Source organism: Halichoerus grypus, chromosome 9, assembly GCF_964656455.1.
Source record: "Halichoerus grypus chromosome 9, mHalGry1.hap1.1, whole genome shotgun sequence".
In the NCBI taxonomy this organism is placed as follows: Eukaryota; Metazoa; Chordata; class Mammalia; order Carnivora; family Phocidae; genus Halichoerus; species Halichoerus grypus.
Genome location: NC_135720.1, coordinates 62,173,386 through 62,197,974, shown reverse-complemented (window position 1 = coordinate 62,197,974; position 24,589 = coordinate 62,173,386). Strand labels below are relative to the sequence as shown.

General features: G+C 40.1%; 1 protein-coding gene across 9 annotated transcripts in view; it reads left to right on the top strand.

The window, feature by feature from the left end:
- KLHL32 (kelch like family member 32) overlaps positions 1 to 24,589 on the top strand; it is a 260,784-nt gene that overhangs the window by 40,857 nt on the left and 195,338 nt on the right. For 7 of the 9 annotated variants that reach the window (XM_078054974.1, XM_078054977.1, XM_078054975.1 and 4 more), the window contains exons 2-3: positions 5,697 to 5,772; positions 14,397 to 14,577. In XM_078054974.1, the coding sequence (XP_077911100.1) occupies positions 5,750 to 5,772; positions 14,397 to 14,577 (204 nt within the window). In that variant the 5' untranslated portion in view covers positions 5,697 to 5,749. Of the gene's footprint in view, positions 1 to 5,696; positions 5,773 to 14,396; positions 14,578 to 24,589 lie in introns of those variants that run through there. The other 2 variants (XM_078054976.1, XM_078054978.1) reach the window with 2 other exon arrangements.

Below are 24,589 nucleotides of genomic sequence, written 5' to 3'. Positions count from 1 at the left end.
AAACAGAGCTGAGACTAAGGTGAGACAGGTGAGGTGCAGAATTTAAGAGAGTACTGGAAAACTCAGTGATCAAGGTAAATAATATATGTATTTTTAAGTTTGTGCAGCATTTTATTCAGTTCTACCAATATCTGGTTTAATTGTTTCACCTGATAAATCATCTGTTCAGCTTCAACTTTTGCTAAGCAGATAAAAATGTTAAATTCTATAAAATAAGCATGCATCTTACTTTCACTTATTTAAATGAGATTTATACAGATTAAAAGATTATTTAATTGTGGTCTCAATAAGACCTTGATATTTTTCAACTTTTAATCAAGTACAATCTATCATACATAGATTGTGCAACATTCCCCTAAAGGTTCATATATTAACTTGTATTTTTTTAAGTTTTTATTTAAATTCCAGTTAACATATACAGTGTAATATTAGTTTCAGGCGTACAGTTTAGTGACTAAACACTTCCATACAACACCTGGTGCTCATCACAAGTGCCCTCCTTAATCCCCATCACCTATTTCACCCATCCCCGCTCCCACCTCCCCTCTGCTAACCATCAGTTTATTCTCAATAGTTAAGAGTCTGTTGCATGGTTTATGCCTCTCTCTCTCTCTCTTTTTTTCCCTATGCTCATTTGTTTTGTTTCTTAAATAACACATATGAGTGAAATCATATGGTATTTGTCTTTCTCTGACTTATTTCACTTAGCATAATACTCCCTAGCTCCATGCACCTCGTCGCAAATGGCAAGATTTCATTCTTTTTTATGGCTGGGTTATATTCCCTTGTCTATATCTACCACATCTTCTCAAAGTAAATAATATTTTAATGCAATGTTTCAAAGCTGATGATAGGCAAAATGTCAAAATTTTAAGTAGAGATAGGATTAGTATAAAAAGAGCCACCAATATCATTTCCTGTATTGTTTTCTATGTGCCAGTGAGCAGCCCCACTGATCTGGAGACTGATGGTTCCAATTCTAAATCCCAGAGAAGGGCTCTGATTAGCTCAGCTTGGGGTTAGTCTCTATTAGTGAAGGCCTGGTGGTGCGAGGTGCTTGGTTGCCAACAGAACCTTGTGGGAGGCTGGGCAGGCACAATACCAGGTGTCCACTCTACAGAAGTACCAAGTTCATGCATATGAGGAGACCGACTGGGGTCTGGTGAGATAAGGAACTTGACACTTGGTCTCTCTTTCTCCCAACCTTAGGGTTTCTCCTTAGATACCACCACTGAACTTACCAATCACAGAAGGGGAGAGTTGAGCCCACTTGAACAGGGAATTCAATGTCAACCAACCAATGAGTTAGTGCCAGCCATGTATAAGGCCCAGGAGACAAGTACTTGGCATTTTTGGTCAGGATAATATCTGATGAGGGCAAGTAGATGCTATCCCTCAGACAGGAAACCAGAGGGGCTTTGATGTTGGGGAGAGGTTCATTTTGTGAACTGCTGATTACTCTTATACAGTGGGCCAAAGAGTAGGAGGTTCCCTTTTGTTCCTTTGGGAACTCTGGCACCTTTCCAATAACCTTCAAACCACAGCCAGAACCATCTTTTTAAAATGCAAATCTCATCATGCCAGTCTCTTGCTTTAAAATGTTCTGTGGACTCCCACTGATTTTAGGATAGAGACCAATATTCCTTTTTTTTTTTTTTTTTAAAGTAATTTCTCTGCCCAATGTGTTGTTCAAACTCATGACCCTGACATTAAGAGTCACAAGGTCCACTGACTGAGCCAGCCAGGTGCCCTGAGACCAATATTCTTAATACTGCTTATGTGGTCTGCCCTCTGGCCTCTAATAGGCCCCTGCTTCTTTCTGCCTTAGGACGTCTGCACAGGCTATTGACTCTGCCCAGAGTACCTCCCAACAACTCTTCCCCCTACTCACTCCCCCAGGTAATAATTACCTTTTAGAGATCAGCGCAGATGTTCCATTCTCTGGGAAAACCATTCCCTGATTACACAGGATGAGCCAAGTCCTCTGCTGTATTAAAACAATAATCGTAAATAACAATAAAACAACAACAATAATAACAGCTAACATCATGTGACAGGTAGTTTCTGAGAATTTCAATTTGCTTAATCCTCACAACAATAGTATGAGGGAGGTGTTACTATTTTTAGGATGAGAAAACTGTGCTTAGAGTCCATTGCATTTATCACAGTTATGATGAAAGAATGAATTATACGGGCCCTGGCAGTGGCCAGGATGGGGCTGAGGGCAGCCTTTTGTTTAGAAGGAAAGGGCTAGGAGTTGGTCTTGAGGCTGTGTTTGTGAAGCAGAACACCCTGTGCTCTGGGTGGTGTGCTTGCTTGGGATGGCTTTGAGAAGAGATCAGTGATGATTGTGAAGGCTAAAATACTCTCAAGCCACTCCACGCTGTCCACCATGGCCTACTGTCAGCCCTATGAAAGGAGGAACTCACATATTAGCTATTGTTTCCTCGGAAGTCAGCTCTGGGCCTTATATAAAAAAGTAGTTTCTCAATAAATATTTGTTTTATGAATCATTCAAAAAAATCTCTGAAACTTTGGAGGTATTTTTGAGCAAGCTACATCTGAATTCTATCCTAAAGGTATAGCACTGATGATGGGGGTTGTTCCCCAGGGGTTTAATTTGATCTTGGGCTAACTGGTGGATGCCCAGGACTTGAGGTAGAGATATGTGTGGACCCCGTTTAGGGAACAGGTGAGCCAAGGGAGCAGATGTCCGACCTCAGGAGTGCTGGTCCCTAAAGTGAGAAAAGGCTGGGAGGAGCATTCTGCCCCAAGTGGAAGTAGAGATCAGAGTCTCATGCTCTTTACACAGGTGATCACAAAGGCTCATTTGTGGAGGGGAATGTGTTACCTTTATAGTTTGGGGATCACGCATATGGGAGGCTGAGATGAGTACATTCTAAAACTCATAGAATAGTCTGGTCCTGTGATACCTTTGGGCTCAGAAAGGGACCTTGAATGTAATCACTCTTAATTCACAGAGAAAGAACTACCTCATATGCTTCCAGTCCCATATAGCACTACCCTTTGGGCTTGTGTGATTATATCTCTAATGGGCTGTGAGCAGCCCTGAGAGCTAGACGCCTGAAGACCAACTCTAGCCTTTCTTCTCATCGTTCTGCTCCTGGGGCCCTTCCAATCCATTTCTGGTCTTGCCCTGAGTGCATGTCTGGATTCTGAGGAAGGGAAAGGCAGGAGACTGGCCTGGATCTCCTTGGGCTTATGGGAAGAGGTAAGCACCCTGAGTTAGGAAGAAATCCACATTCCCCTCTCCCTGCCCCCCATAGGAAAAATGCAAGGAAGCAGGAGGAGGGAGAAGGGTCTGGCTGAGTGAAGTAGACACATTTCATGTAAGGGAAACTTAAAATATAAAGTATAGCTAATAAACTTAAAATATAGAAACAAATGTTACTTATACCACACCAAGATTATAATCCAAGGACACAATTTATATAAAAGTATATAGAGTAAACAGTAAATAACATAATAAAAATAGTAAATAAGAAATAACAATAAACCTTTTCAGAGGTGATTCATCCTTTAACTCATTTTAATTCACCTTTAAAATGGTGTCCATTTCAATAAACTTTGTAGAATATAAACTATTCTAATTAGATAATTTCTTTTATTATTTTTTAATTTTTATTTTTTAAGTAGGCACCACACCCAGTGTGGAGCCCAATGTGGGTCTTGAACTCACAACCCTAAGATCAAGACCTGAGCTGAGATCAAGAGTCGGATGCTTAACTGACTGAGCCACCCAGATGCCCCTAATTAGATAATTTCTGAGGAGAGCTAATTTAGTGAATTGGCCTCCAAATAGTAAGGGAATTTAATTTATCTTATGATTTCTAATTATGTTTGGAATGTTTGAAAAATATCAAGTTAAATGTGTCCTTTAATTTTGGATTATTTTAACTTTTAGGATTCTTGTTCTCCATTTGTCCAGTTATTGGGAGCATTTACAAGACTTTCAGAAAGATAAGGTTTTTTTTTTTTTTTTTCCACCTCTCTATAATAATAAATACTCTTTTGCCATTTTAAAGTTCAAGTGTCCATCTCTGTTAGTGTTTGTGTTAGCCTGTAAGAGCCTGGAGTTTATAACCTAGATTCTGGAAAGAAACTGTAGCAGTGATAGGTTGCTAAGAAAGTCTCTCAGCTAATTAAACAACGTGCCTTGAATAATTCTGAGCCTCTGTACTGCTCAGTCATACTGGATCAATTGAAAATGATGCTCATTTTTAGGTTTGTCAAAACTTAAATTAGGACAAACTATAAGTTTAGACATCCTATTTTCTTTTTTTTTCAACCTATTTTCTGTAATTAAAGAAAACCAGAAATAAAAAATACAATTGTATGAAAATATTCAAAAGAACCTAATGTTCAGGAACAATGGAATATTTAAATTGTGATATATCCACATGAATTACTCTACAGCCATACCAACTGCAGGTTTGTATACAATATAACAAATACTATATTTTAGTTAAGTTGGAAATCATAGCTCTCTCTTTTATACGAATCAGCAGAAATAGGTGCAGTTTAATATATTACTTTCTTAAGTGCTTTCACCCTGTTATACTTTTCAAAATAAAATTGAGACAGAAAGGAGCCTGTTTAAGATTATCCAGATTAGAATTAATTTTGCCACTTGAGTGTATTAGAAAACAAGAGCTAGACCAACAAACAAGAGTTGTAAAGCAGATTCATGGACCATGTCCCAGACTGTTCAGATGATTTACTTTTCTGTTTAGAGTTATATCAGTGATTGAAAACAAAGGCTGGGAGGGGCCCCGTGAGGTGGGGGGTGGGTGGGATTAAGAGAGTATATAGCCAAGGAGCTATTTCAAGCCTGACGACTTCATTCTATTGTATATTTCCAGTTATGCTAATCCTAAAGCTCCTATAAGAATCTGTTTTCCATTTTCTACTAATTTTCATCCTCTCTCTATGTTATTTTTTCATCTAGTTTTCAGAAATCTGCTTCTTGAATAGAAAATTATCTTTCTGGGGGCACCTGGGTGACACAATCAGTTAGTATCTGACTCTTGGTTTCAGCATCTCAGGGTCATGAGATCGAGCCCCATGTTGGGCTCTGCACTCAGCGCCGAGTCTGCTTAAGACTCTCTCCCTCGCCTTTTGCAACTCACCCCCCAAATAAATAAATCTTAAAAAAAGTACTCAAAGTACTTTAAAAAAAAGAAAATTATCTTTCTGTAAATACTTAGCCAAGACACACATGATTCATATTCATGTTTAATCATATTTATTTATTATTTATTTGTTAATCCTATTCACGATTAATATTCATGTTTGGATGAAAAGTAAAATTGCTATAAAGGACAAGTCAACTAGTATTTGTAGTTAAGACCTTCGTAGCTTTATTTTATCAAATCTTATTTTTTCTCTTTGGCCATCTGATGTTTTAATTTTTACTGTAACCCTTAATTTAGCTATTGTTGGTTCTCAGACACATTTTACTACTTAGTCCCTGAAATTCCAGTGAGGTGAAAAAAACTTAAAAACATCCCGAACCATTGCTTATTAAAGACCATTCAGTCGAAATGTTGAATCTTGACTATAAAACTCCCCTGGGTGCCTCCTTGGGGTTCTAAAGCATTTGCATCATGAAGGCCCAGAGTGTGCTTTTTTTGCCTTTAGCTCACTGTGCTTTTCTTTCTTTTCTTTTTATTCAGCTGGAATGCTTTCAAACTGCTAAGGCTGAGATCCTGAGGAACCCAGCTGGAGAATGCCGTCTGAACGCTGCCTGAGGTTAGCCCTCTAGGATGCTTCCTTGTTTGGTGTCGTGAGCCCTGAAATAGTCACACTGTGCATCCCAGGGCTGAGTGCAGAGCAGGGCTCAACACATATTTGAAGGAATTAAGCAAACCAGTCAGAGTGTGCGTGAGTTTAGTATTGTAGCACATGGGTTAACCACTGTGATCTATTTATTGGTCATACCTATGTACATTTCATGGTTCTTTGAATGATACAACTTACTATCCTTTTCTTATTTGGGATATCTCAAAAAAAGTATACTTTTATAAAGGTATATGATTTAAAAAGAAGTAGATAACTATACTTATATATGACTATCATCCTCTTCAAAGCAGTCACTTTGGGGAGTGTGATATGTATTCTCAAAACACTCATAACATTTTCTTTTAATAATTCCTTTAACAGGTATTTATTGAGCCAGGCAGTGTACTTGATGCAGAGGATCAATCAGTGGATAAAACATAAGGTTCCTGCCCTCATAAAATGTATATTCTTTGGGGGAAACAGATAGTCAGCAAATCACATCCAGTAACAATCCAAATATAATTGTGAAAAGTGCTTTGAAGGAAAAGTACAGGGTTGATAGAATGAGGAAGCATCTTCCTGGAGAAGGCTTTGTAATCTGAGATCTGAAGCATGGAATGACTTGGGGAAATGCTCTGGGGCAGGAAGGAACTTGGCACATTCCCAAAACTGAGGGTGCAGTCAATAAGAAAGTACAGGGCATTTTTTTTTTTTTTTTAATATTGTTGGTGGAGGCAAGTCTCTATCATCCTCTGAGGAAACAGTCAAAAGGATCTTCAGAGCAAAGAATAAGAGGGGTGTGAGACATAGGAAATACTTTTCTTTTTATTAATTAAGAACTGGGTATGTCTATGAAGTGATGAGACCAGCTTTCTTCCACAACTCTGAAGGTGTTAGAGTTGACCAGTTCCAAAAATATGTTTAGAAATGGAGGGAGGCCTTGAGACAGCCGGTACAGCTCTGAGTCTGTTGTTCTTCATCAGTGATTTTCAGTGGGGGACGATTTTGCTTCATTGTACATTGTGCAGTATCTGCTGACATTTCTGGTGGTCCCTGGGCTTGGGGGTGCTATTGACATCTAGTCAGTAATACTAGGGATCCTGTTAAACATCTTATAATATGCAGGACAACTCCCCATAGCAAAGAACAGTCTGGCCCCAAATGTCAATTTCACTGAGGTTGAGAAATCCTGTTCTAGATCAGGCATCCAGCCATAGAGATAGAGATAATTTCTGAGGAGAGAAGACCATGGTATCTGCCACCACCTCAGCCAAGTGGTTTATTTCTGGCTACTGGGACCTATGTGCATTTCTCTCAAAATTATTTTTACTTTAAATCTGCCATCTCTGCTTTTATTGATCAATTCTGATCCCATCGCCATCTGTCCTCCACTGCACCATCATCTCTATAATGGTCTTTCCTTCTCTGCTGTGATGCAGACTTCTCCCGTCCCCACCTTTCAAACTTCCTTTGTGCCCTGAGGAACTGTTGCACCATGATTGTGTGCTCTGCTGTATCATCTCCATCACCCTGAAAGGCTCTTCTCACCTGCTGACTTCGTTGAGACCTGTCCTCTCCTGAGGCACCACTTCTCTTGTCACCCTGCCAAATGTGACATTATTATCTCCTCACATCTCATGTATTTGGGGTCTGGGTAGAGGAGATTGTTGTCGCCTGGGACATAGTTTTGCTTCTCCATCATTACTCCTCAAGCTGGTTGTCTGAGAAGGCAACAGTAACAAAATACAACGAAGACATCCTCATTCTGGTGCTCTTCAATTCTTCCCCCCGCTCTCCTCTCCACTGTTGTCAGGGTCATTTCCCCTCATTTGCTGAGCATCTGGCACCCCGCTTACAGTGTTCTTCCTCATCACAAACCCTTTACAATTTCCCAGTGTCCTCAATGTTTGCATGGAGAATCTGTCCAACTTGGTGACCTGGGATCTTCAACCTGCTTATCTCCAGAAACTGTCTCCTTCTGCTGAGCGATCCACTCCCACGGTCACCCCCAGTAGTTGCTTGTTTCTGATCACCATATCAGTCACTTTACTCTTACCAGGACCTCCTCTCTGTCTAGCCTGCTGGTTTACCTCCCCCCCCCCCCCCCCGCCCCGGGGTTGTACTTTGACCTCTTTGCAATGTCTCATCTACTGGCCCTGCTACTTTCTACCAACCCATCATCCCTTTCTTTCCCTCATTTCCCTTCTTATCCAGTTTAGATTCTACGACTCTTTTTGAATCCTTAATTTCTCTTGCTTCCTGCATTTTTGATGCATTTGCCTGACAATATCCCAACCCAGATGAACCCAGATATCCTTGTTTCCATGGCTACATCGTCCAGCAGAGATTGGATCCACCAAATCTTTATATTCAACAAACCAAAAAAAAAAAATGCTAAGAGCTTAATATGTGTTTCTGGTCTACCTGTTCCCTCCCTCCTACTACTCAAAGGGCAGTCCTTTCCCACCACTGAGCCCAGCCATCCTTCTGTATTTTGAATACTATCTTTCTTCTCAGCAACCTTTGACTGTTGATTGTCTCTGCACTGTCTTCTGGAGACACAGGTGTGCTTCTCCTGTGGATGAGTCTGAGGTTTACCACTCTAGCCGAGTGTCTTTCTGAGCTCCAGACCTTGCACCTGGCCCTCCCTTGTCCTCAGGGTTTGAACAATTAACATTCTGTGTGAGGGCCATGCTCCTTCCTACCTCGGGATCACTTGCTCTTCCCCATCTGGAAAACTCTTCTCTCCCCTTTTGCCACAGGAACTCGTTCTCATCCTTCGCCCCCCAGCTCCAGCATTACTTCCTCTGGGAGGCCAGATTATTTGACGAATGTGTAACTGCCTCGCTAAACTGAATGTTCCACAGGGGTTGCTACCAAGTTTGGTTTGTTCACCATTTGATCTCCAGTATCTAGCACAGTACCTGGCATAGGATAAGTAAATGTTTGTTGAGTGAATGAATGAAGGGAGGAATGAAACAAAACTATTCATTTATCATTAAGTTCCTTTCTGTATAATTAAAGACTTCTTAATCATTCTCTAAGCATATTGTGTCCTCTTTGCTTACTATTTTGACCATTGCTATTAATTGTTGGCATTCATTTTAAGGTATGTACAAATTTTAAAGTGTTCTATAGGGGGCCTGGGTGGCTTAGTCATTAAGCGTCTGCCTTTGGCTCAGGTCATGATCCCAGGGTCCTGGGATTGAGCCCCACATCAGGGTCCCTGCTCAGGGGGAAGCCTGCTTCTCCCTTTTCCACTCCCCCTGCTTGTGTTCCCTCTTTGGCTGTCTCTCTGTGTCAAATAAATAAAATCTTTAAAAAAAAAAATCCTTTTAAAAAAATAAGTGAAGTGTTCTATAAAAAAGAAAATTGAGTTCCATTATGGGGTTAACAGCCTGCCCACTTAAATAATAGGGCTGTTTTAATATTAATGTTTTTAATTTGTATAGAAATATTTTGACTGTGGAATTGAAGTGACTAGGGCACTCACCTGATAATTCATTGGTATATTGAACTGAGATAATCATGAATAATCCTAGTACTGTCAGGTTTGTTCTGTTCAGTCTTTTCTTTCTTGTGTAGTCTATTTGAGAAATGCCTACGTTTGATTTATAATTTTCAATGCCTTATTGGTGGCCTTACTTGAAAACGACTTGCATATATTTTGTATATCTAAGTAGTAGGTAAACACTGATACAGAAATTGACTTGAATTTTAAAATTTGAAATGCAGGTGTTTAAAAACCAGATAGCTGTTTCGGAATTTCCATCTTAAAAACTGACTAAACTCAGTCAAAATTTACTGTATGTAAATGGGACCCTGTGAGATTTCTGTGATCAAAAACATTAACTCTATAAACTAGAAGGAGTGATTTGCACTCTGGCCGAGCTTCACTCAGAGTAGGGGGTGTACTGGGTTAGGAACATTGTGCTCTGCATTTTATTTTTTTAGTTTTTGCCATCAATTCCAGAATGAAAGTTAAAGACTTGAAGTCATGAAGAGTCTTGATCCCTTAGAGCTCATTTATTTATCTCCCTGTTACTGAACGCTGACATATGGCCAATCAAATGCTCCCTGGCATCACGAAAAAGCAATCTCCTGCTCAGAGAGTCTGGGGCTTCCCATGTTGTACCGGCAGAGGCTGTGTCCTGTGAGACGCGGGAACAGCCATGCTCCTCGGCAGCCTGAGGGGCTACCCAAAGCCCTTATAGAGTTCAGGTGGAAAGGAATGAGGGACAGGTCCCCCTGGGAACTTGTACACTGTCCAATACAACCATAATGTGAACCATATGAATAATTAAAAATTCTCAAGTAGTTACATTTTTAAAAAAGTACAAGGAAACAGGTAAAATGAATTTAACCATATAATTTATTTAACCCAGAATACCACAAATATTTTTATTTTACCATGGAATCAGTATAAAAATATTAATGAGATACTTTGCATTCTTTTTTCATACTACATCTGACATCAAGTGCATGAGTGCATTTTATGCTTACAACACATCTCAATTTGGATTACCCCCATTTCAGGTGGCCAATATCCACCTGTAGCTATTGGTATTGTATTGGATGGTGTAGTTCTAGGTGATCCCTCAGAGGAAAGACTACTGGGGAAGCCAGGTCACCTTCTGCCCTTACCTGTGAGTTTTAAGGTGGCAACATTGCTTCCACAGATGATCTTTCCCAATTTTAGGATGACACTCAAATCCGTATACCCTTGGGAAATATGCTTCATGTTTTATGTTTGGTTTTCTTTTTTCCAGTAATTTAGGAAGTTTTAGGAATATCCTTTTCCTCCCTTCTTCATTGTTTCCCAAATAATGGAGGGACATTGTTGGGAAGTTGAGTGTGCTGATTTGCTATAAATTATAGATGTCAACGGGGCCATTTGCAAGCATGTATCTGTTCCTCACCTTAATTTAGACACGGTCCTTTATAGTCTCTGATTCACCTCCTCCCTTGTTTATGACCATTGCCCTCATCAGATGGGCCTGCCACTTTCCAGCTGTGTGCCGTGGTCACACATGCTTTAACATTTAGAGAGTTGAAGTCTTTTGCAGATTTACATCTGAGAGTTGAGTGGGAAGTTACTTTCAGAATACAATAAAGACTTGTTGATTAATCAGCCTTTATTTCTTGCCAAATGTTGGAGTATTTGTTTCTTCTTTTAAAGATTCCTAACATATTGGTTCCAAAATATTTGGGATCTTGTGCCAAGTGTTGCCTTAAATATTTAGCATGTTGTTTTCTTGAAGCTTGAATATTTCAAGCCCAGCTGAATGATCCTGTGAAATTGTGCAGCATCACTATTGTTTCAGAGCTGAGCCCTTTATTCCTTGCCAAATTTCAGTTTACAGCTGCTCTTTCCCTGGTGAGATTTATTCGCTGTCAATAGATACCTGAAATGCAAATACTGATTCAGTCTTGATAATAAGGACACGAATTGTGGCACTATATTTGGAAAATGAGTAAGGAAACACTTTAAGGCAATTATTTTAACATATTCTACTGTTCCACTAAAAATGAAATTTTAAAATACATTTATTTAGCATTTAAGGTGATATTAAAAGAGAGAAAAGTAATGAGTGTTTCAAATAAATTTGCAATGAGTGTTTCAAATAAATGAGTGATAATTAGAATCTGGTTTTCTATACCCAAACTTATCTTAGTTGCAGTGCAAAGATAAATATTTTTGAAGCCTGATTTCAGATATTTCTTATCACTATCTCACGTTATTATCTTCTATGTATTCTTTTTAAAAGGCAGCTTTGATTTTGGGATAACTATGCATACTATAAATACACAGTTAATATGGACTTTCTGACTTTTTCCCCCCGCAATCAGAGATTTTTGAGATCTTCTTCACAGTTTATCATTGTGTTTTGTTTTGTCTTTTTTGTTGTTTTTTTTTTTTTTTTAAGCAGGAAGGGAAATTACATTATTGTGTTCTTGGTGATAGGTTCCCAAAATGCCTGATCTTGGACCTTTAGTTTTCTTATCTGTAGAACAGAGGTAAGAATAGTGCCTGCCTCATAGGGTTGTTAGGATGATTATTAATGAATTAATAATTATAAATCACTAAGAATACTTCATGGAACATGGGAAGACTGTTTGTGAAATATATAAAAATGTCATCCTTCTAAGAAAGATTTTTCAAAAACTATCCTAAGGCTTTACTTTAGCTGGTACGTTATTTCTGTTACTATTCTATTCCCTTATTTCTTTAATTGAGGGATGCTAATTAGTCTCCCTTTCAGGCTTTGCATAGAAATTTGTATTAAAAAGTTACTTATGCTTCCGAATGTGCTTTTCAGTTACTGATTTTAAATGTCTGAGGATAGCTGGAGCCGCTAGATGAATATTCGATGACAGTAACCATTTCAAAACTCACTGCTGCGTTTCAACTGAAAATAATCCTCCCACCTTCCCACGAGAACTTCCCATATCATCACCTCCTGTCAAGTTTTTTTTTTCTTTCAATAGTTCTGATATTTCTGAGGCTCCCCAGTCAGAAATGTCCAGTAAAGCTTATGGGGCTGTACTCTGCGTTTCCCGGGAAGCATTCGGTTCCATGTAAGGTGGCGGTCTGGGTTGAAGGGCAGTTCACCAGCCATCTGGCACCACCGGCTGGGCAGAGCTTTGTTAAATACACTAACCATGCAGACTAGGCCAGTGGTGACTCCCTGGCTCCCGTGAGCGGCTCTTTCGCATTGAGAGGGAAGAACTGAATGCAGGAGTTGTCAGGATAGGAGAGACGATGCTCAGTCATCGCCATGGTATCTTCCCTCAGCCTTGAGAAGAGTCCAGAGGCCAGAAACAGGGCTTGATGGCCCTTGTTCTCATTCTGGGAGTAACTTGTGACTGGTGCAGCTCACCCATCCTGGTCTGATGCCAGTTCTGAGATTTTGGAGTGCTATGGAGACTCTATTCATAGATCTAGGCTGGAGTTGTTCATAGCTAACTACACATTCAGTGTGCATTATGTGTTTATGGCATCACTTCCACATTATTTTGGCAAGATCTGGGGTTTCACTTAGGAGTTCTAAAAGGACATAGGATGAATGTTTTAAAATGGGCTAAGGAGTGAAGGGCTAAATTTCACAATGAGTAAATTTAGCAATTTCAAAAAACAGAATAGAAAATAAAATTGTATAGTCATTACTAAATGTAGTACAATGACCACATGCAGAGATTGAAGGCTGATAATATAGATATATTTTACTTTCAGCCTTAGATCTTTTTTTAATTTAATTTTATTGTTATGTTAATCACCATACATTACATCATTAGTTTTTGATGTAGTGTTCCATGATTCATTGTTTGCATATAACACCCAGTGCTCCATGCAGAACATGCCCTCTTTAATACCCATCACCAGGCTAACCCATCCCCTCACCCCCCTCCCCTCTAAAACCCTCAGTTTGTTTCTCAGAGTCCATAGTCTCCCATGGTTCATCTCTCCCTCCGATTTCCCCATTCATTTTTCCCTTCCTACTATCTTCTCTCTCTCTCTCTCTTTTTTTTTTAACATATAATGTATTATTTGTTTCAGAGGTACAGGTCTGTGATTCTTCAGTCTTACACAATTCACAGTGCTCACCATAGCACATACCCTCCCCAATGTCTATCACCCAGCCACCCCATCCCTCCCACCCCCCACCACTCCAGCAACCCTCAGTTTGTTTCCTGAGATTAAGAATTCCTCATATCAGTGAGATCATATGATACATGTCTTTCTCTGATTGACTTATTTCGCTTAGCATAATACCCTCTAGTTCCATCCACGTCATTGCAAATGGCAAGATTTCATTTTTTTTATCAGCCTTAGATTTTTTTCGTTTACCATGACATTTCTTTTGATGTTCTCCCATGATACATAATTTCCCAAGTTTAGTAATCATCTGCCATGGTTTAATTAATTGCCTTTTACACGGAATGGTCAGTGGCAGCCCTTTTTTCTCTAACCAACATTTACTCAGTATTGTTTTATGTATTAATGTAGTATTGTGACCTGTGGGGAGACTTGGCAACTTCCTTTATCTCTAATGAGTCTTGTAGGTCCCGACGATTCTGTGCTAGATCAGTGCATGGTGGTGATGAGGTTCTGAGCTTGCACTAACCCCACACGGGTTGTACAAAGCTAGAGAAGGAATTAGAGAGTTAGGGAGGGGGAGTCACAGAGAAGAGAGAGTCACATAGGTACACACATCCAGATACACATCCAGAGAAAGCTCTGCCCTCAGAGATGTATACGTATTGAGGGGATGGAGGCCCAGAAGCAGAAGCTCACAGGCTTACAGACATGGGCCAATACACAGACACAGATGGACACACACCAAAACACAAATTCAGAAAGAGAAGTACTAGTAGGAAAGAGAAAGACACCCTGAGGGGGTGAGGAAAAGAGAGAATTAGAGAAAAGGAGGGCAAGAGAGGAGCTGAGAGAAGGAAGTGGGAACAAGAATGTCCCGTTCCTGTAGCGAGCTGGGATCCGCACCGCCCACACTGGTGCTGGAGGGGTGAGCTCGCCCGGGGGTGGCAGGGGCTGGTGAGAGGAAGAGTGTTGATGTGATTGCTCTCTTTCGTAGTATTCAAGAAATGCTGACAGGCCAGAGGCTCTGCCACTCGGAATCTCACAATGATAGTGTCTTGGCAGCGCTGAATCAGCAGAGAAGTGACGGCATCCTCTGCGATATCACCCTGATTGCCGAGGAACAGAAATTCCATGCTCACAAGGCAGTCCTGGCAGCATGCAGCGACTATTTCCGGGTAAGCTGGGGTAGTGTGTTTGTTTCTGTAAAGATATCCATACACAGAGGATGACAAAGTTTCCCGAAGTGGCATGCAACCACCAGTCCGTTCGATGGCAGTCCCCAGACCTGTGAATATTGGGGGCCTTTCTGGGGCAGAATGAGATTGGGGTTCTGGTGGGATCCTCCCGGGTCTGGCCACCTGGATGTCCCTCCAGTGGAGAGCAGACTTCGCATCTGAGCTGAGGGGTGTTTGATACCATCCCATGGTAATGCAGTGTGGCATTGTAGTGCCCCATGATGGGGGTGTGAACTGGGGGAGAGGATGTTTCTGGATTCAGGATCAGAAGGACAATCTGTAAAACAATTTGTTAAAATTTAAAACGTCCATTAATATATGTAGTGTTTCTGATTTTTTTATTTTCTGTGCATGTTCTTGTCTTAATCTTTCCAACTATTTGCTCCAGAGATAGAGATACAATTGGCCTAATGGCCTTTTATGGTTGATAAGTGTGTGTTGCTGAAGGCATGTGGTCTTGTTTAGTAGAACTTTAGAGCTTGATTGTCAGTGGTTAATGAGATATGGTGATATGTTTGTTGCTTTATTTTATTTCATTTTAAGTCCACTATAGTTAGCATACAGTTTAATATTAGTTTCAGGCATACAATCTAGTGATTCAACACTTTCATACAACAGCTGGTGCTCATCACAAGTGCGCTCCTTAATCCCCATCATCTATTTCACCCAACCCCCACCCACCTCCCCTCTGGTGACCAGTACCTTTGTTCTCTATAGTTAAGAGTCTGTTTCTTGGCTTGTCTCTCTCTCTTCCCCCCCACCCCATGATCATTTGTTTTATTTCTTATGTTCCCCATATGAGTGAAATCAAATGGTATTTGTCTTTCTCTGACTGACTTATTTCACTTACCATTGTACTCTCTAGTTCCATTCATGTCTTTGCATGTTTATTGCTTTTTTAAAGATTAAAATATACAGTATAGTTATAGCTAACAATAGCTAAACCATAACTAAATGCCATTTATTTAGTACTTCCTATGATTTAAGTGGTAGAAAAAGAACTTTGCATACATATTTCATATAAATGAGAATAGAAATTGTGATTTTTTTAAAATTTCCCTTACCAAGGTCTCAAAATGCTACAGAAAACCAACTTAGGCCCATGAGTAATTTGTTGGTTTGATTTGTATAATTCCAATAATAATCTTGGTTTTGATGTCTAAGAGACAATATCAACTGCACTCAATTGCCAACCAGCAGTTAAACAGAATTTTCGAAGATGCCAAATAATAAAAGAAAGTCTTTTTTTTTTTTTAAAGTGTTTTAAATATGATGAAACCTAGTACTGTAGAGGATCAAGAGCGAAGTAGTTAAAATGTCTATAAATAAAAAGTAGGGATTTAATTCTCAACTGCAGAAATGAAGCAGAATATCTGAAAAGTGACCTTTTAGGTGCATTAGTATAATGTTACGTTTTATACACTCACACATTGTTGGGCATTCATCTTCCAGAAAGGTTATATTATTCAGGGGGCTTTCAAACAACATACTTTGGGTTGTTCTATACAACACAGGCAAATTATATAATAATATAATATACTAAGTTTTGTTTTCCTATAGACCATAATATAGTCCTGTTGTTACTTAGCTTCTCTCCTCTTAGGTCTCTGCCAGTTAGCTTTTTAATTTAACTTTGGGAAATGGTTTGATTTTGTGCATGTGTGTTATGTGAGAGAGAAAGCATGTGAGTAAGTGCTTGTCACTTGTTGTCTTTTAACAGTGTTTACTGCTACTCCCGGGCTTTCATCTCTTCTACCATAATGCCCCGATACTCAGAGAGGGCCTCCTTTTTAACACCTGTGGTACAAAGCTCGTGAAGAAAGCTTTATTATTCCCATGATGCAGATAAGGAAACTGAAGTGCAATATGTTTTTTTTAAGATTTTATCCATTTACTTGACTGAGAGAGAGAGCACAGCAGGGAGAGCGGCAGGCAGAGGGAGAGGGAGAAGCAGACTCCCCACTGATCAGGGAGCCCGGACTCGGGGCTCCATCCCAGGACCTTGGGATCACAACCTGAGCCGAAGGCAGACGCTTAACCGACGGAGCCACCCAGGCGCCTCTGAAGTGCAATATGTTTAAATGACCCACCCATTGACTGCCAGATATTAGGTGGAAGAGCTGCTTTTCACACACAGGAGCATGTTTCCTGGAGGACAGAATTCTGCTTTTTCCCTTGCACTGTGTGCCCTGCTAGATTCATACACAGTCCCTGTAAGCTGACAACCTGCCTGTGAGGTGAAAATTAAGTGACTTTTGTCGTAAGTGTTCAGATGCAGAAACCAAAACAAAGCTGGAACAGTGGGCACTTTTAGCTCTTTTCTATGCACAGTGTTGAGTGCTGGAGTTACAATATTTAACCAGACATACACTGAGCCCTGTGGCATTTGTAATATAGGTATTGTACTAGAAGTAGTTTTTCCTTTGTCCTCTGCCCTTTTGTTAGTTTGTGTCGCATAACGAACCACTTCAAAACCTAGAAGCTGAACAGTTCCTCCGGTCAGTCAGCCCTACTGATCAATGCTGGATCCATTCTCACTCCAGCAGTTAACTGGACTGTTGGCTGGAGGCTGGATGACATGAATTGGCCTTGTTCACATGTCTGGTGATTGTGAGGCTCTTGGCTGAGGTGGTAGGGGACACTGGGTACATATTTCTCACAAACAGGCTAGCCTGGGTTTTTTCACATGACAACTAAATTCTAAAAACAGCCAGCAAGAGTGTAAGCCTCAATGGATAGGTACTTTTCAGTCTTCTATTTGTGTCATGTTTTCTGATGTCCCATTGGCCAAGGAAGTTACATGGCCAAGCCCAGAGTCAGCATAAGAGGGTATACCAAAGGGCAGAGATGCAGAAAGGGAATGAATTTGTTGCCGTTTTTGCAACCCCCTGCTGTCAAGAACTGTCAAGACTGAGATTTTATCCTACTTGCAAGCCAGCAAGTTAGCCTAACACAGTTTCATAGATGTGGGTAGAAGACATGAGATTCCAAAGTCAGAGACAAAGGACAGTTTATGACTCATAGCAACAGCAGTCCGTGAGTCTCAGCTTATTTGCACCTATTCCCTGAGCCTCTGTTCCCATAGGTGACATGAAGAGGGCCAGCTTCCATTACTGCACACAAAATGGACTGCCTTACCAGAGAGGATCGTTGAGTTCAGGAAACCCAAATCTTTAATAATGGTTAGGAAACATGTCTGTTTTTTGTTCTGGAAGGACACATTATTATACTAGACTGTAAGCATGCCTACCCTTTGCTCTGTAAAGAAACACTGTATCTTTCAGGATTGTAAGCAAAACTGCCCTTTACTCCTAAGGGAGATACCACTCTGTCTTCCAGAGCTGTTTGCTATAGAAATATCCTTGAGAGTTCAGAACAAAGGACAGTCAGTGCCTCACTCACACAATACGTGCAAAAATGCAAGAGACCCATGGAGAATTGTCTTCCAGCAACCACATGCCCTAAACTAGAATTATGTTTGTTTTCCTTGTGTCTTACGCTCTACCACACTGAAACACCTCGAAACAGTATCCTGCTTTAGTAATTTCTGTATCTCTCACAGCACTTATAGTGTTGCTTCAGGTTTAGTGCTCAATAAATATTTATTAAGTGGATGAGGGAATGTTTTCTAATTGTCATAGAATTCCATGTACATTTCAATTCTTAATATCTTGAATATAAAAAATATGCAAATTATTGATGGATTTTTCTTTCTAGTGTAATCTGTTCAAGTTAATTAAGTACCTTCCTATAAATTAGACTTTGGCGCTTTGTACTTTGACATCTGGCAGATTATTTTGAATCAAAATTGTTTTGATTCAGGAAAGGTAGTACTGCAAGAGTGAGAAGGCCCGAGTTTTGATGTAAACTGCTTCTTTACGTCGATCTGAGAGTTGGTACCAGCTTTTCTTGCTTAAAATATAAATAACAAGCAGTTGAGCACAAAGTACTGTAGCTTCCTGTGATTATCAACATTTTAAAAGAAAAAGTGAAAACATTTTTCAGCCAAGTAATCATGATTTTTAAAAAATAAAAATTAGGCTTAGTATCCGCAGTGTAAGCACAACGTGGCAATAGTCAAATGCTATTAACCAATTCAGACCAGGGACTTCTTTTATGAGTGGAAGCAGGGGCAGAAAGAAGAAAGGGAAGAGCTTACGAATCAGGTCTGTGTTTGAATATAGCAGCAGGGATGGTCTCTCCGTTGGCCATTGCTCCCCAGTGTCCAGCAAATAGGTGCTATTCTAATTAATAGCTCTTGGTTATTAATCCTCTTTACTCTCTATTCTCTAAGCATAGGTGAGTCATCTTACTTCTGTGAATCTGTGTTTTTTCATCTGTAAATTGGTGATCATAAAGCACAACTCTCAGAATGGCTTGACATAGAGACTTAAATGAGATAAAGTATATAATGCACTAAGCACTGTCTCTGACACACAGTAGACTTTCAATAAACATTAGCTGTTTCACTCCTTGCACTAAACTGAGAGTCCTGGTCATGCTCTGCCTAGCTACTTGGGGGAAGAGATAACAGTTTATCTTTTGGGGTTCACCAGGTTGCAGCCTTGCTCACCTTTTGATGGGTCAGAATAACTTTTTGTTCTATCTTTTCCCATCTTTTCATTTTCTGAATCTGACACCTCCTTCCTTCTTGCTTAGAACATTCCAGTAGCCATCTAACTTTTCTCCTCTACTGGTGTCCCTTTGCAAACCATTGTGCAAATGACTGCGTGGTTAGCTTTCAATCCCCTGCTCAGATCCTCCAGAGCTCCTCACTTGCACATTTGCCAGACTCCCAGAGTGGAGTGTGCCTTCATGCTGTGTCATTATCATCCATCTTCATCTTTGTTCCCCCATCTGTTCATTTGAGGTTGCAGCAGACTGTTCTCCAGATATACTCCATTGCACCTGAGGGTCTTTCCACTTCTTGGCCTTGCTAATGACCATTCTTTCTACCCTAGCCTCCTACTCACCTTAGTTTACTCTGTCCATCTTCCAAGGTTTATCAAAACTAACAAGTGTGAAGTTTTTCATGAAGGCTTATCCAGTCCACCCTCTGCCACCTCCCTAAATTCATATTCAGCGTCCCCCTTTTCTGAAACCTTAAAACTGTAGCTTGTCTTTCTCAAGGAATTAAAGATCAACAGAATGAAAGGATAGCCTGTGGAATGGGAGAAAATATCTACACAGCTATCTGTTAAGGCATTAATAGCTGAAATATATAAGGAACTCATGCAACTCAATAGCAAAAACAAAACAAAACAAAACAAAACAAAACAAAAAACAACCAAGCAAACCCAAAATAAATACTGTGATTAAGAAGTGGGCAAAGGATCTGAATAGACATTTTTCCAAAGAAGATATACAAATGGCCCACAGGTACATGAGCATGAACTGCAATAAGCTCAACATCACTAATCATCAGGGAAATGCAAGTCAAAACCACAATGACATATCACCTCATTCCTGTTAGGATGACTATTACCAAGACAAGAAATAACAAGTGTTGATGAAGACGTGGAGAAAAGGGAACCCTTCCACACTGCTGGTAGGAATGTAAATTAGTGCAGCTACTACAGAAAATGATATGGAGGTTCCTCAAAAAATTAAAAAATAGAATTACTATATGATCCAATAACCCCACATCTGGTTATATTTTGAAAGGAAATGAAATCAGGATCTTGAAGGGATATCTCCCATGTTCTTTGCAGCATTATTCACGATAGGCAAGATATGGAAACAGCATAAGTGTCTGTCCACAGATGAATAAAGAAAATGTAGTGTGTGTGTGTGTGTGTGTGTGTGTGTGTTACCCATAAGAAAGAAGGAAATCCTATTATTTGTAACAACATGGATGAACCATGAGAGCATTCTGCTAAGTGAAATAAGTCAGAGAGAGAAAGACAAATACTGTATGACCCCACTTATAGAAACAGAGGGTAGAATGGTATTTGCCAGGGGCTGGGGAGTGGGTGAAATGGGGGATATGTGGGCAGAGGATGTACGTTTCCAGTTATGAGATGAATATGCTCTGGGGACCTAATTACAGCATGGTGACTATAGTTAACAATATTGTATCCCGGACTTGAAAGTTGCTAAAAGAGTAGATCTTAGAAATCCTTACCACACATGTGCATGTGCGTGCACGCTCATCATACATACAGGAAAAGGTAACTATGTGAGGTGATGGATGTGCTAACTAACCTTATTGTGGTAATCATTTTGCAATATATGTGTGTATTAAATCATCATGTTGTTTACCTTAAACTTACACAGTGTTGATGTCGATTATATCTCAAAGCTGGAAAATTCTTTTTTTTTTTTTTTTTTTAAAGATTTTATTTATTTATTTGACAGAGAGAAACACAGCGAGAGAGGGAACACAAGCAGGGGGAGTGGGAGAGGGAGAAGCAGGCTCCCCGCTGAGCAGAGAGCCCGATGTGGGGCTCAATCCCAGGACCCTGGGATCATGACCTGAGCCGAAGGCAGACGCTTAACGACTGAGCCACCCAGGCGCCCCTGGAAAATTCTTTTAAAAGGAATTAAAGATTATGTATCATGTGTTGCAGCCTCTTTCACGAAGAACTTCTTTGAGAGGGCCTGTGGTTGGGTGAAGACTAGTCAAGTCCACCAAAGTGCTATTGAACAAAGTTGAATGGGGAAGGTGCTGCACCAGAGGTCACAGGAGAAATTAGGGCCTTGTGATCTAGAGTGTGAGAGGTGGGAGGAGGCAGCCCCTTACCTTCCTACCTAAGGCAGCCCCTCTGACTGGGGACACAGAAGTCGCAGGGCCCCAGTGTGGGCAGCCCTGGGCTGTGGGCCACCCTGCAGCTTCTGGAGGCTGTTGTTTTAACATTTGCTATCTCTAGCTTCAATCTTCATGAACGCCTACACTTTCTGGCCAAGGAAGCAGATGTCTTGACTGTCTAACATAGCTTTGCATATGTGATGGTAAAGTGATTCAAATATGACATTTTGGAAAGTTAAATATTTGAGCATCATTTTCCATTAGAGCCTGAGCATGCTCTGCCTATGCAATTTTTTTTAGTTTTGAGAGAAGAGGATAAAGTCGTGATTTAAAAAAAAACTATGTTCCATGTATTTTTATAATCAAAGTATCCAGTCACTATTTGATTAAAATGGCATAAGAAGCTATTAAATGAGTATATGATACAGAGTTAGAAATAAATGTTTTTGAAATTCAGTAAGCATTTGTTACCTTCCTACTATTTTCTAGACAGAATGAATTCGTTGTCTCGTAGGAGATACAGACAAATGAGCAAGAAACTACATTGTATGTAATTGGTATTAGAGGTTTAGGATGATGTTTTGGGGCTTGAGCCTTGTTTTTATCCCTCTTCCTCTCTCTGGCATTCTCAGTCGATAAGAACAATAATCATAACTACTATTAACTGAGTATTTACTGTGGTACAGGCAGTTATTCTGAGTGCTTACTGTGTATCAACCATTTTATCTTCTAAAGAAACCTGTAAGATGGGTATTATCATTATCATCTCCATTTTAAAAACAAAGAAAAGGAGGCTCAGATTGAAATAATGGACCCCAAGGGCATGAAGAGTGGTTAAGTAAGAGGGGATGAAGGAGCAGATGGGGGAGAGAAGAGGATGTGTGTGTGAGGAGTGGTTTGCAGGAGGTAAGAATGGATGGGACGCAGGAGGCAGAATCCGCGGGGCCGGTGCGATGGGGGGATGAGGGAGAGGAAAGACTCAGGAACGAGGGAGGCCCCTGGCTGGAGGATCAGGGGTCGCGGGAGTAAGGGGCCCACACCCGCCACAGCCCCGAGGCATGGAAGGTGTTGGGAAAAGAGCAGCCGCAAGGCGTTTTGAAGGAAGCTGTCTAAGCGGAACGCTGAGTGTGAGCACTTGAAATGCCCCCTGGAGGGCAGAGCCAGGACCGATGTTGTTTGCTTTTCTGATCATTGCCTCCCAGCACCCGCTGTGCTGCCCGGCGCCCCACAGACCCTGCACAGTCTTTCTCCGCTGTTGCGGTCTGACTGGCGCGGTTTCTTGCTGTGTCTTGTGGGCGGGGCCTCACCAATCCCTCCCTCGGAATCCGCCCCCCGCCCCAAGAACCCCAGCGACATGCTATCTGTTCAACACATTCGTTTGTCTTCTTTCCTAAGAGTGTCCTGTCGGGACTTGAAGGTCATCGCACTGCTGACCTTAAAACATATACATGAGATCAATGTTGGGCTCCTCTGGTTTCCTGTTTGGTGGTTTTATAGGCGCTCCATTAACAGTCCTGTTTCTCAGAAATTCGATATGAGACATATTGTGTTTATCAAACATTAAGAATAAACAGCAGCATGACATTGGCAGCTATTTTGGTGCCAGCCATCGAGGCTGCAGCCTCCTGCCTTTATCCCTAGCCTGCTCTTCGGCTCCCATCCCTTCTGGAAGCCCCCTGTAGGCTTCCAGGACATGATCTTTGGGCTTAAAAAAATAAAATTAAGAATAAAAATAAGTGTCCTTTGTAAGCCCTCAGGTACTGTGTGAATGTTAAACGACTCTTAACAGTTTTTGTCTTTCATTCAGTCACCCTGCCAGGGCTTTCTTCCGTACACATTCTGAGCAGGCACGGGGCACCATGCTGTAATTTCGATTCACTCATTTTGTTTACAGAATATTGTCACAGTCTGATCAGTACAGCCCTAAAAATTAAATTTTAGCTGGGGGCTACTTACAATTACCCATCCTTTGCAGAAAAGAAATGACTACAAATACTAGAAAAATAACCTCCAAATCCTTCCATACATATAGTAATTATTTTTAGTTTATCTTTATTAAAGTTACTATAAGCATATAAATCACTACTGCTGTCCTAAAGAGTAAAGCGTTACTCTGCCATTATTTAATTGGTGCATGAATGTCACGAAAATTAAATCCCATGATGTTCAATATTTTCCATAGTCCATTTTACACTGGCCTGTCCCGTGATTAATTTCTTTGAGGTTGAACAAGCACTACTGAGTTCTGCGGTTACTGGGTGTTTATGGTGAAACAGCAGCATTGCTAATTCTTGCATATTTGCACACAGCTGTGTTCTTTCCTTTCCCTAACATGTATTTCATGCATCAGTCACAGAGGCACCAGAACATCATTATTATAGTACATTTGAGTTATGCATTCTATGGTAAACCGATCATTGTTTTCCATCAAATGAGTACTTGTTTTAATATTTAATTTTATAAAATCTATTTATAAAAATTATTAAAAAGTAGAGCAGTGTCTGTTAGGAATTAAAAAGTGTGGCTAAAGAATGAGGTTTTATCAGCTTTGAAAATATTGTGAAGACCCTTTGTAAGGGAGGGTGGGGAGCTGAAGGAAATTTAAGACTAATGGGTAGATTAAGAAGAATATGGGAAAGGGATTCAGATATACGATGTTTTTTAAATGTGTATTTCCTTTTTTGAGTTTTGATAGCAAAACCATTAAGAAGATAATTTGCAGGGTTAGCTATCTATTTTCACTATTTGAATTTTGAAACGATGAATTTTTGACAATAGAAAAAGGTAAAAAATCCAATATTAAGATCATTGTATTTCTGCTATATTTCTTTCCTGATAATAAATTAATTTTGCTCTATGCAACTATAAAATTATTTGCCTCTAATATTTTTTATTTTAAATATTTTAACCATTTCCATTTTAATTTTCTTCGATTTCACTTAGTGTTCAATATTTAATTTTATTTAATATTTTCAATATAGTAACTATTGCTACTTAGCAAATCAATGTGCTTCTCTAATATGGTAAGAACAAATTAACTCTATGCTTGATAATAGTGGCAAATGCTACACATAATTCACTACTTTCTCAATTCCATAGGCATTTACCGAGTATCTACTATATGCAAAAATGTTTGTGCTGGATGTTGCAAGGGATACAAAAAACATCACCACTGCAGCTTCTGCATAAGAGGTGAAGGTTCAG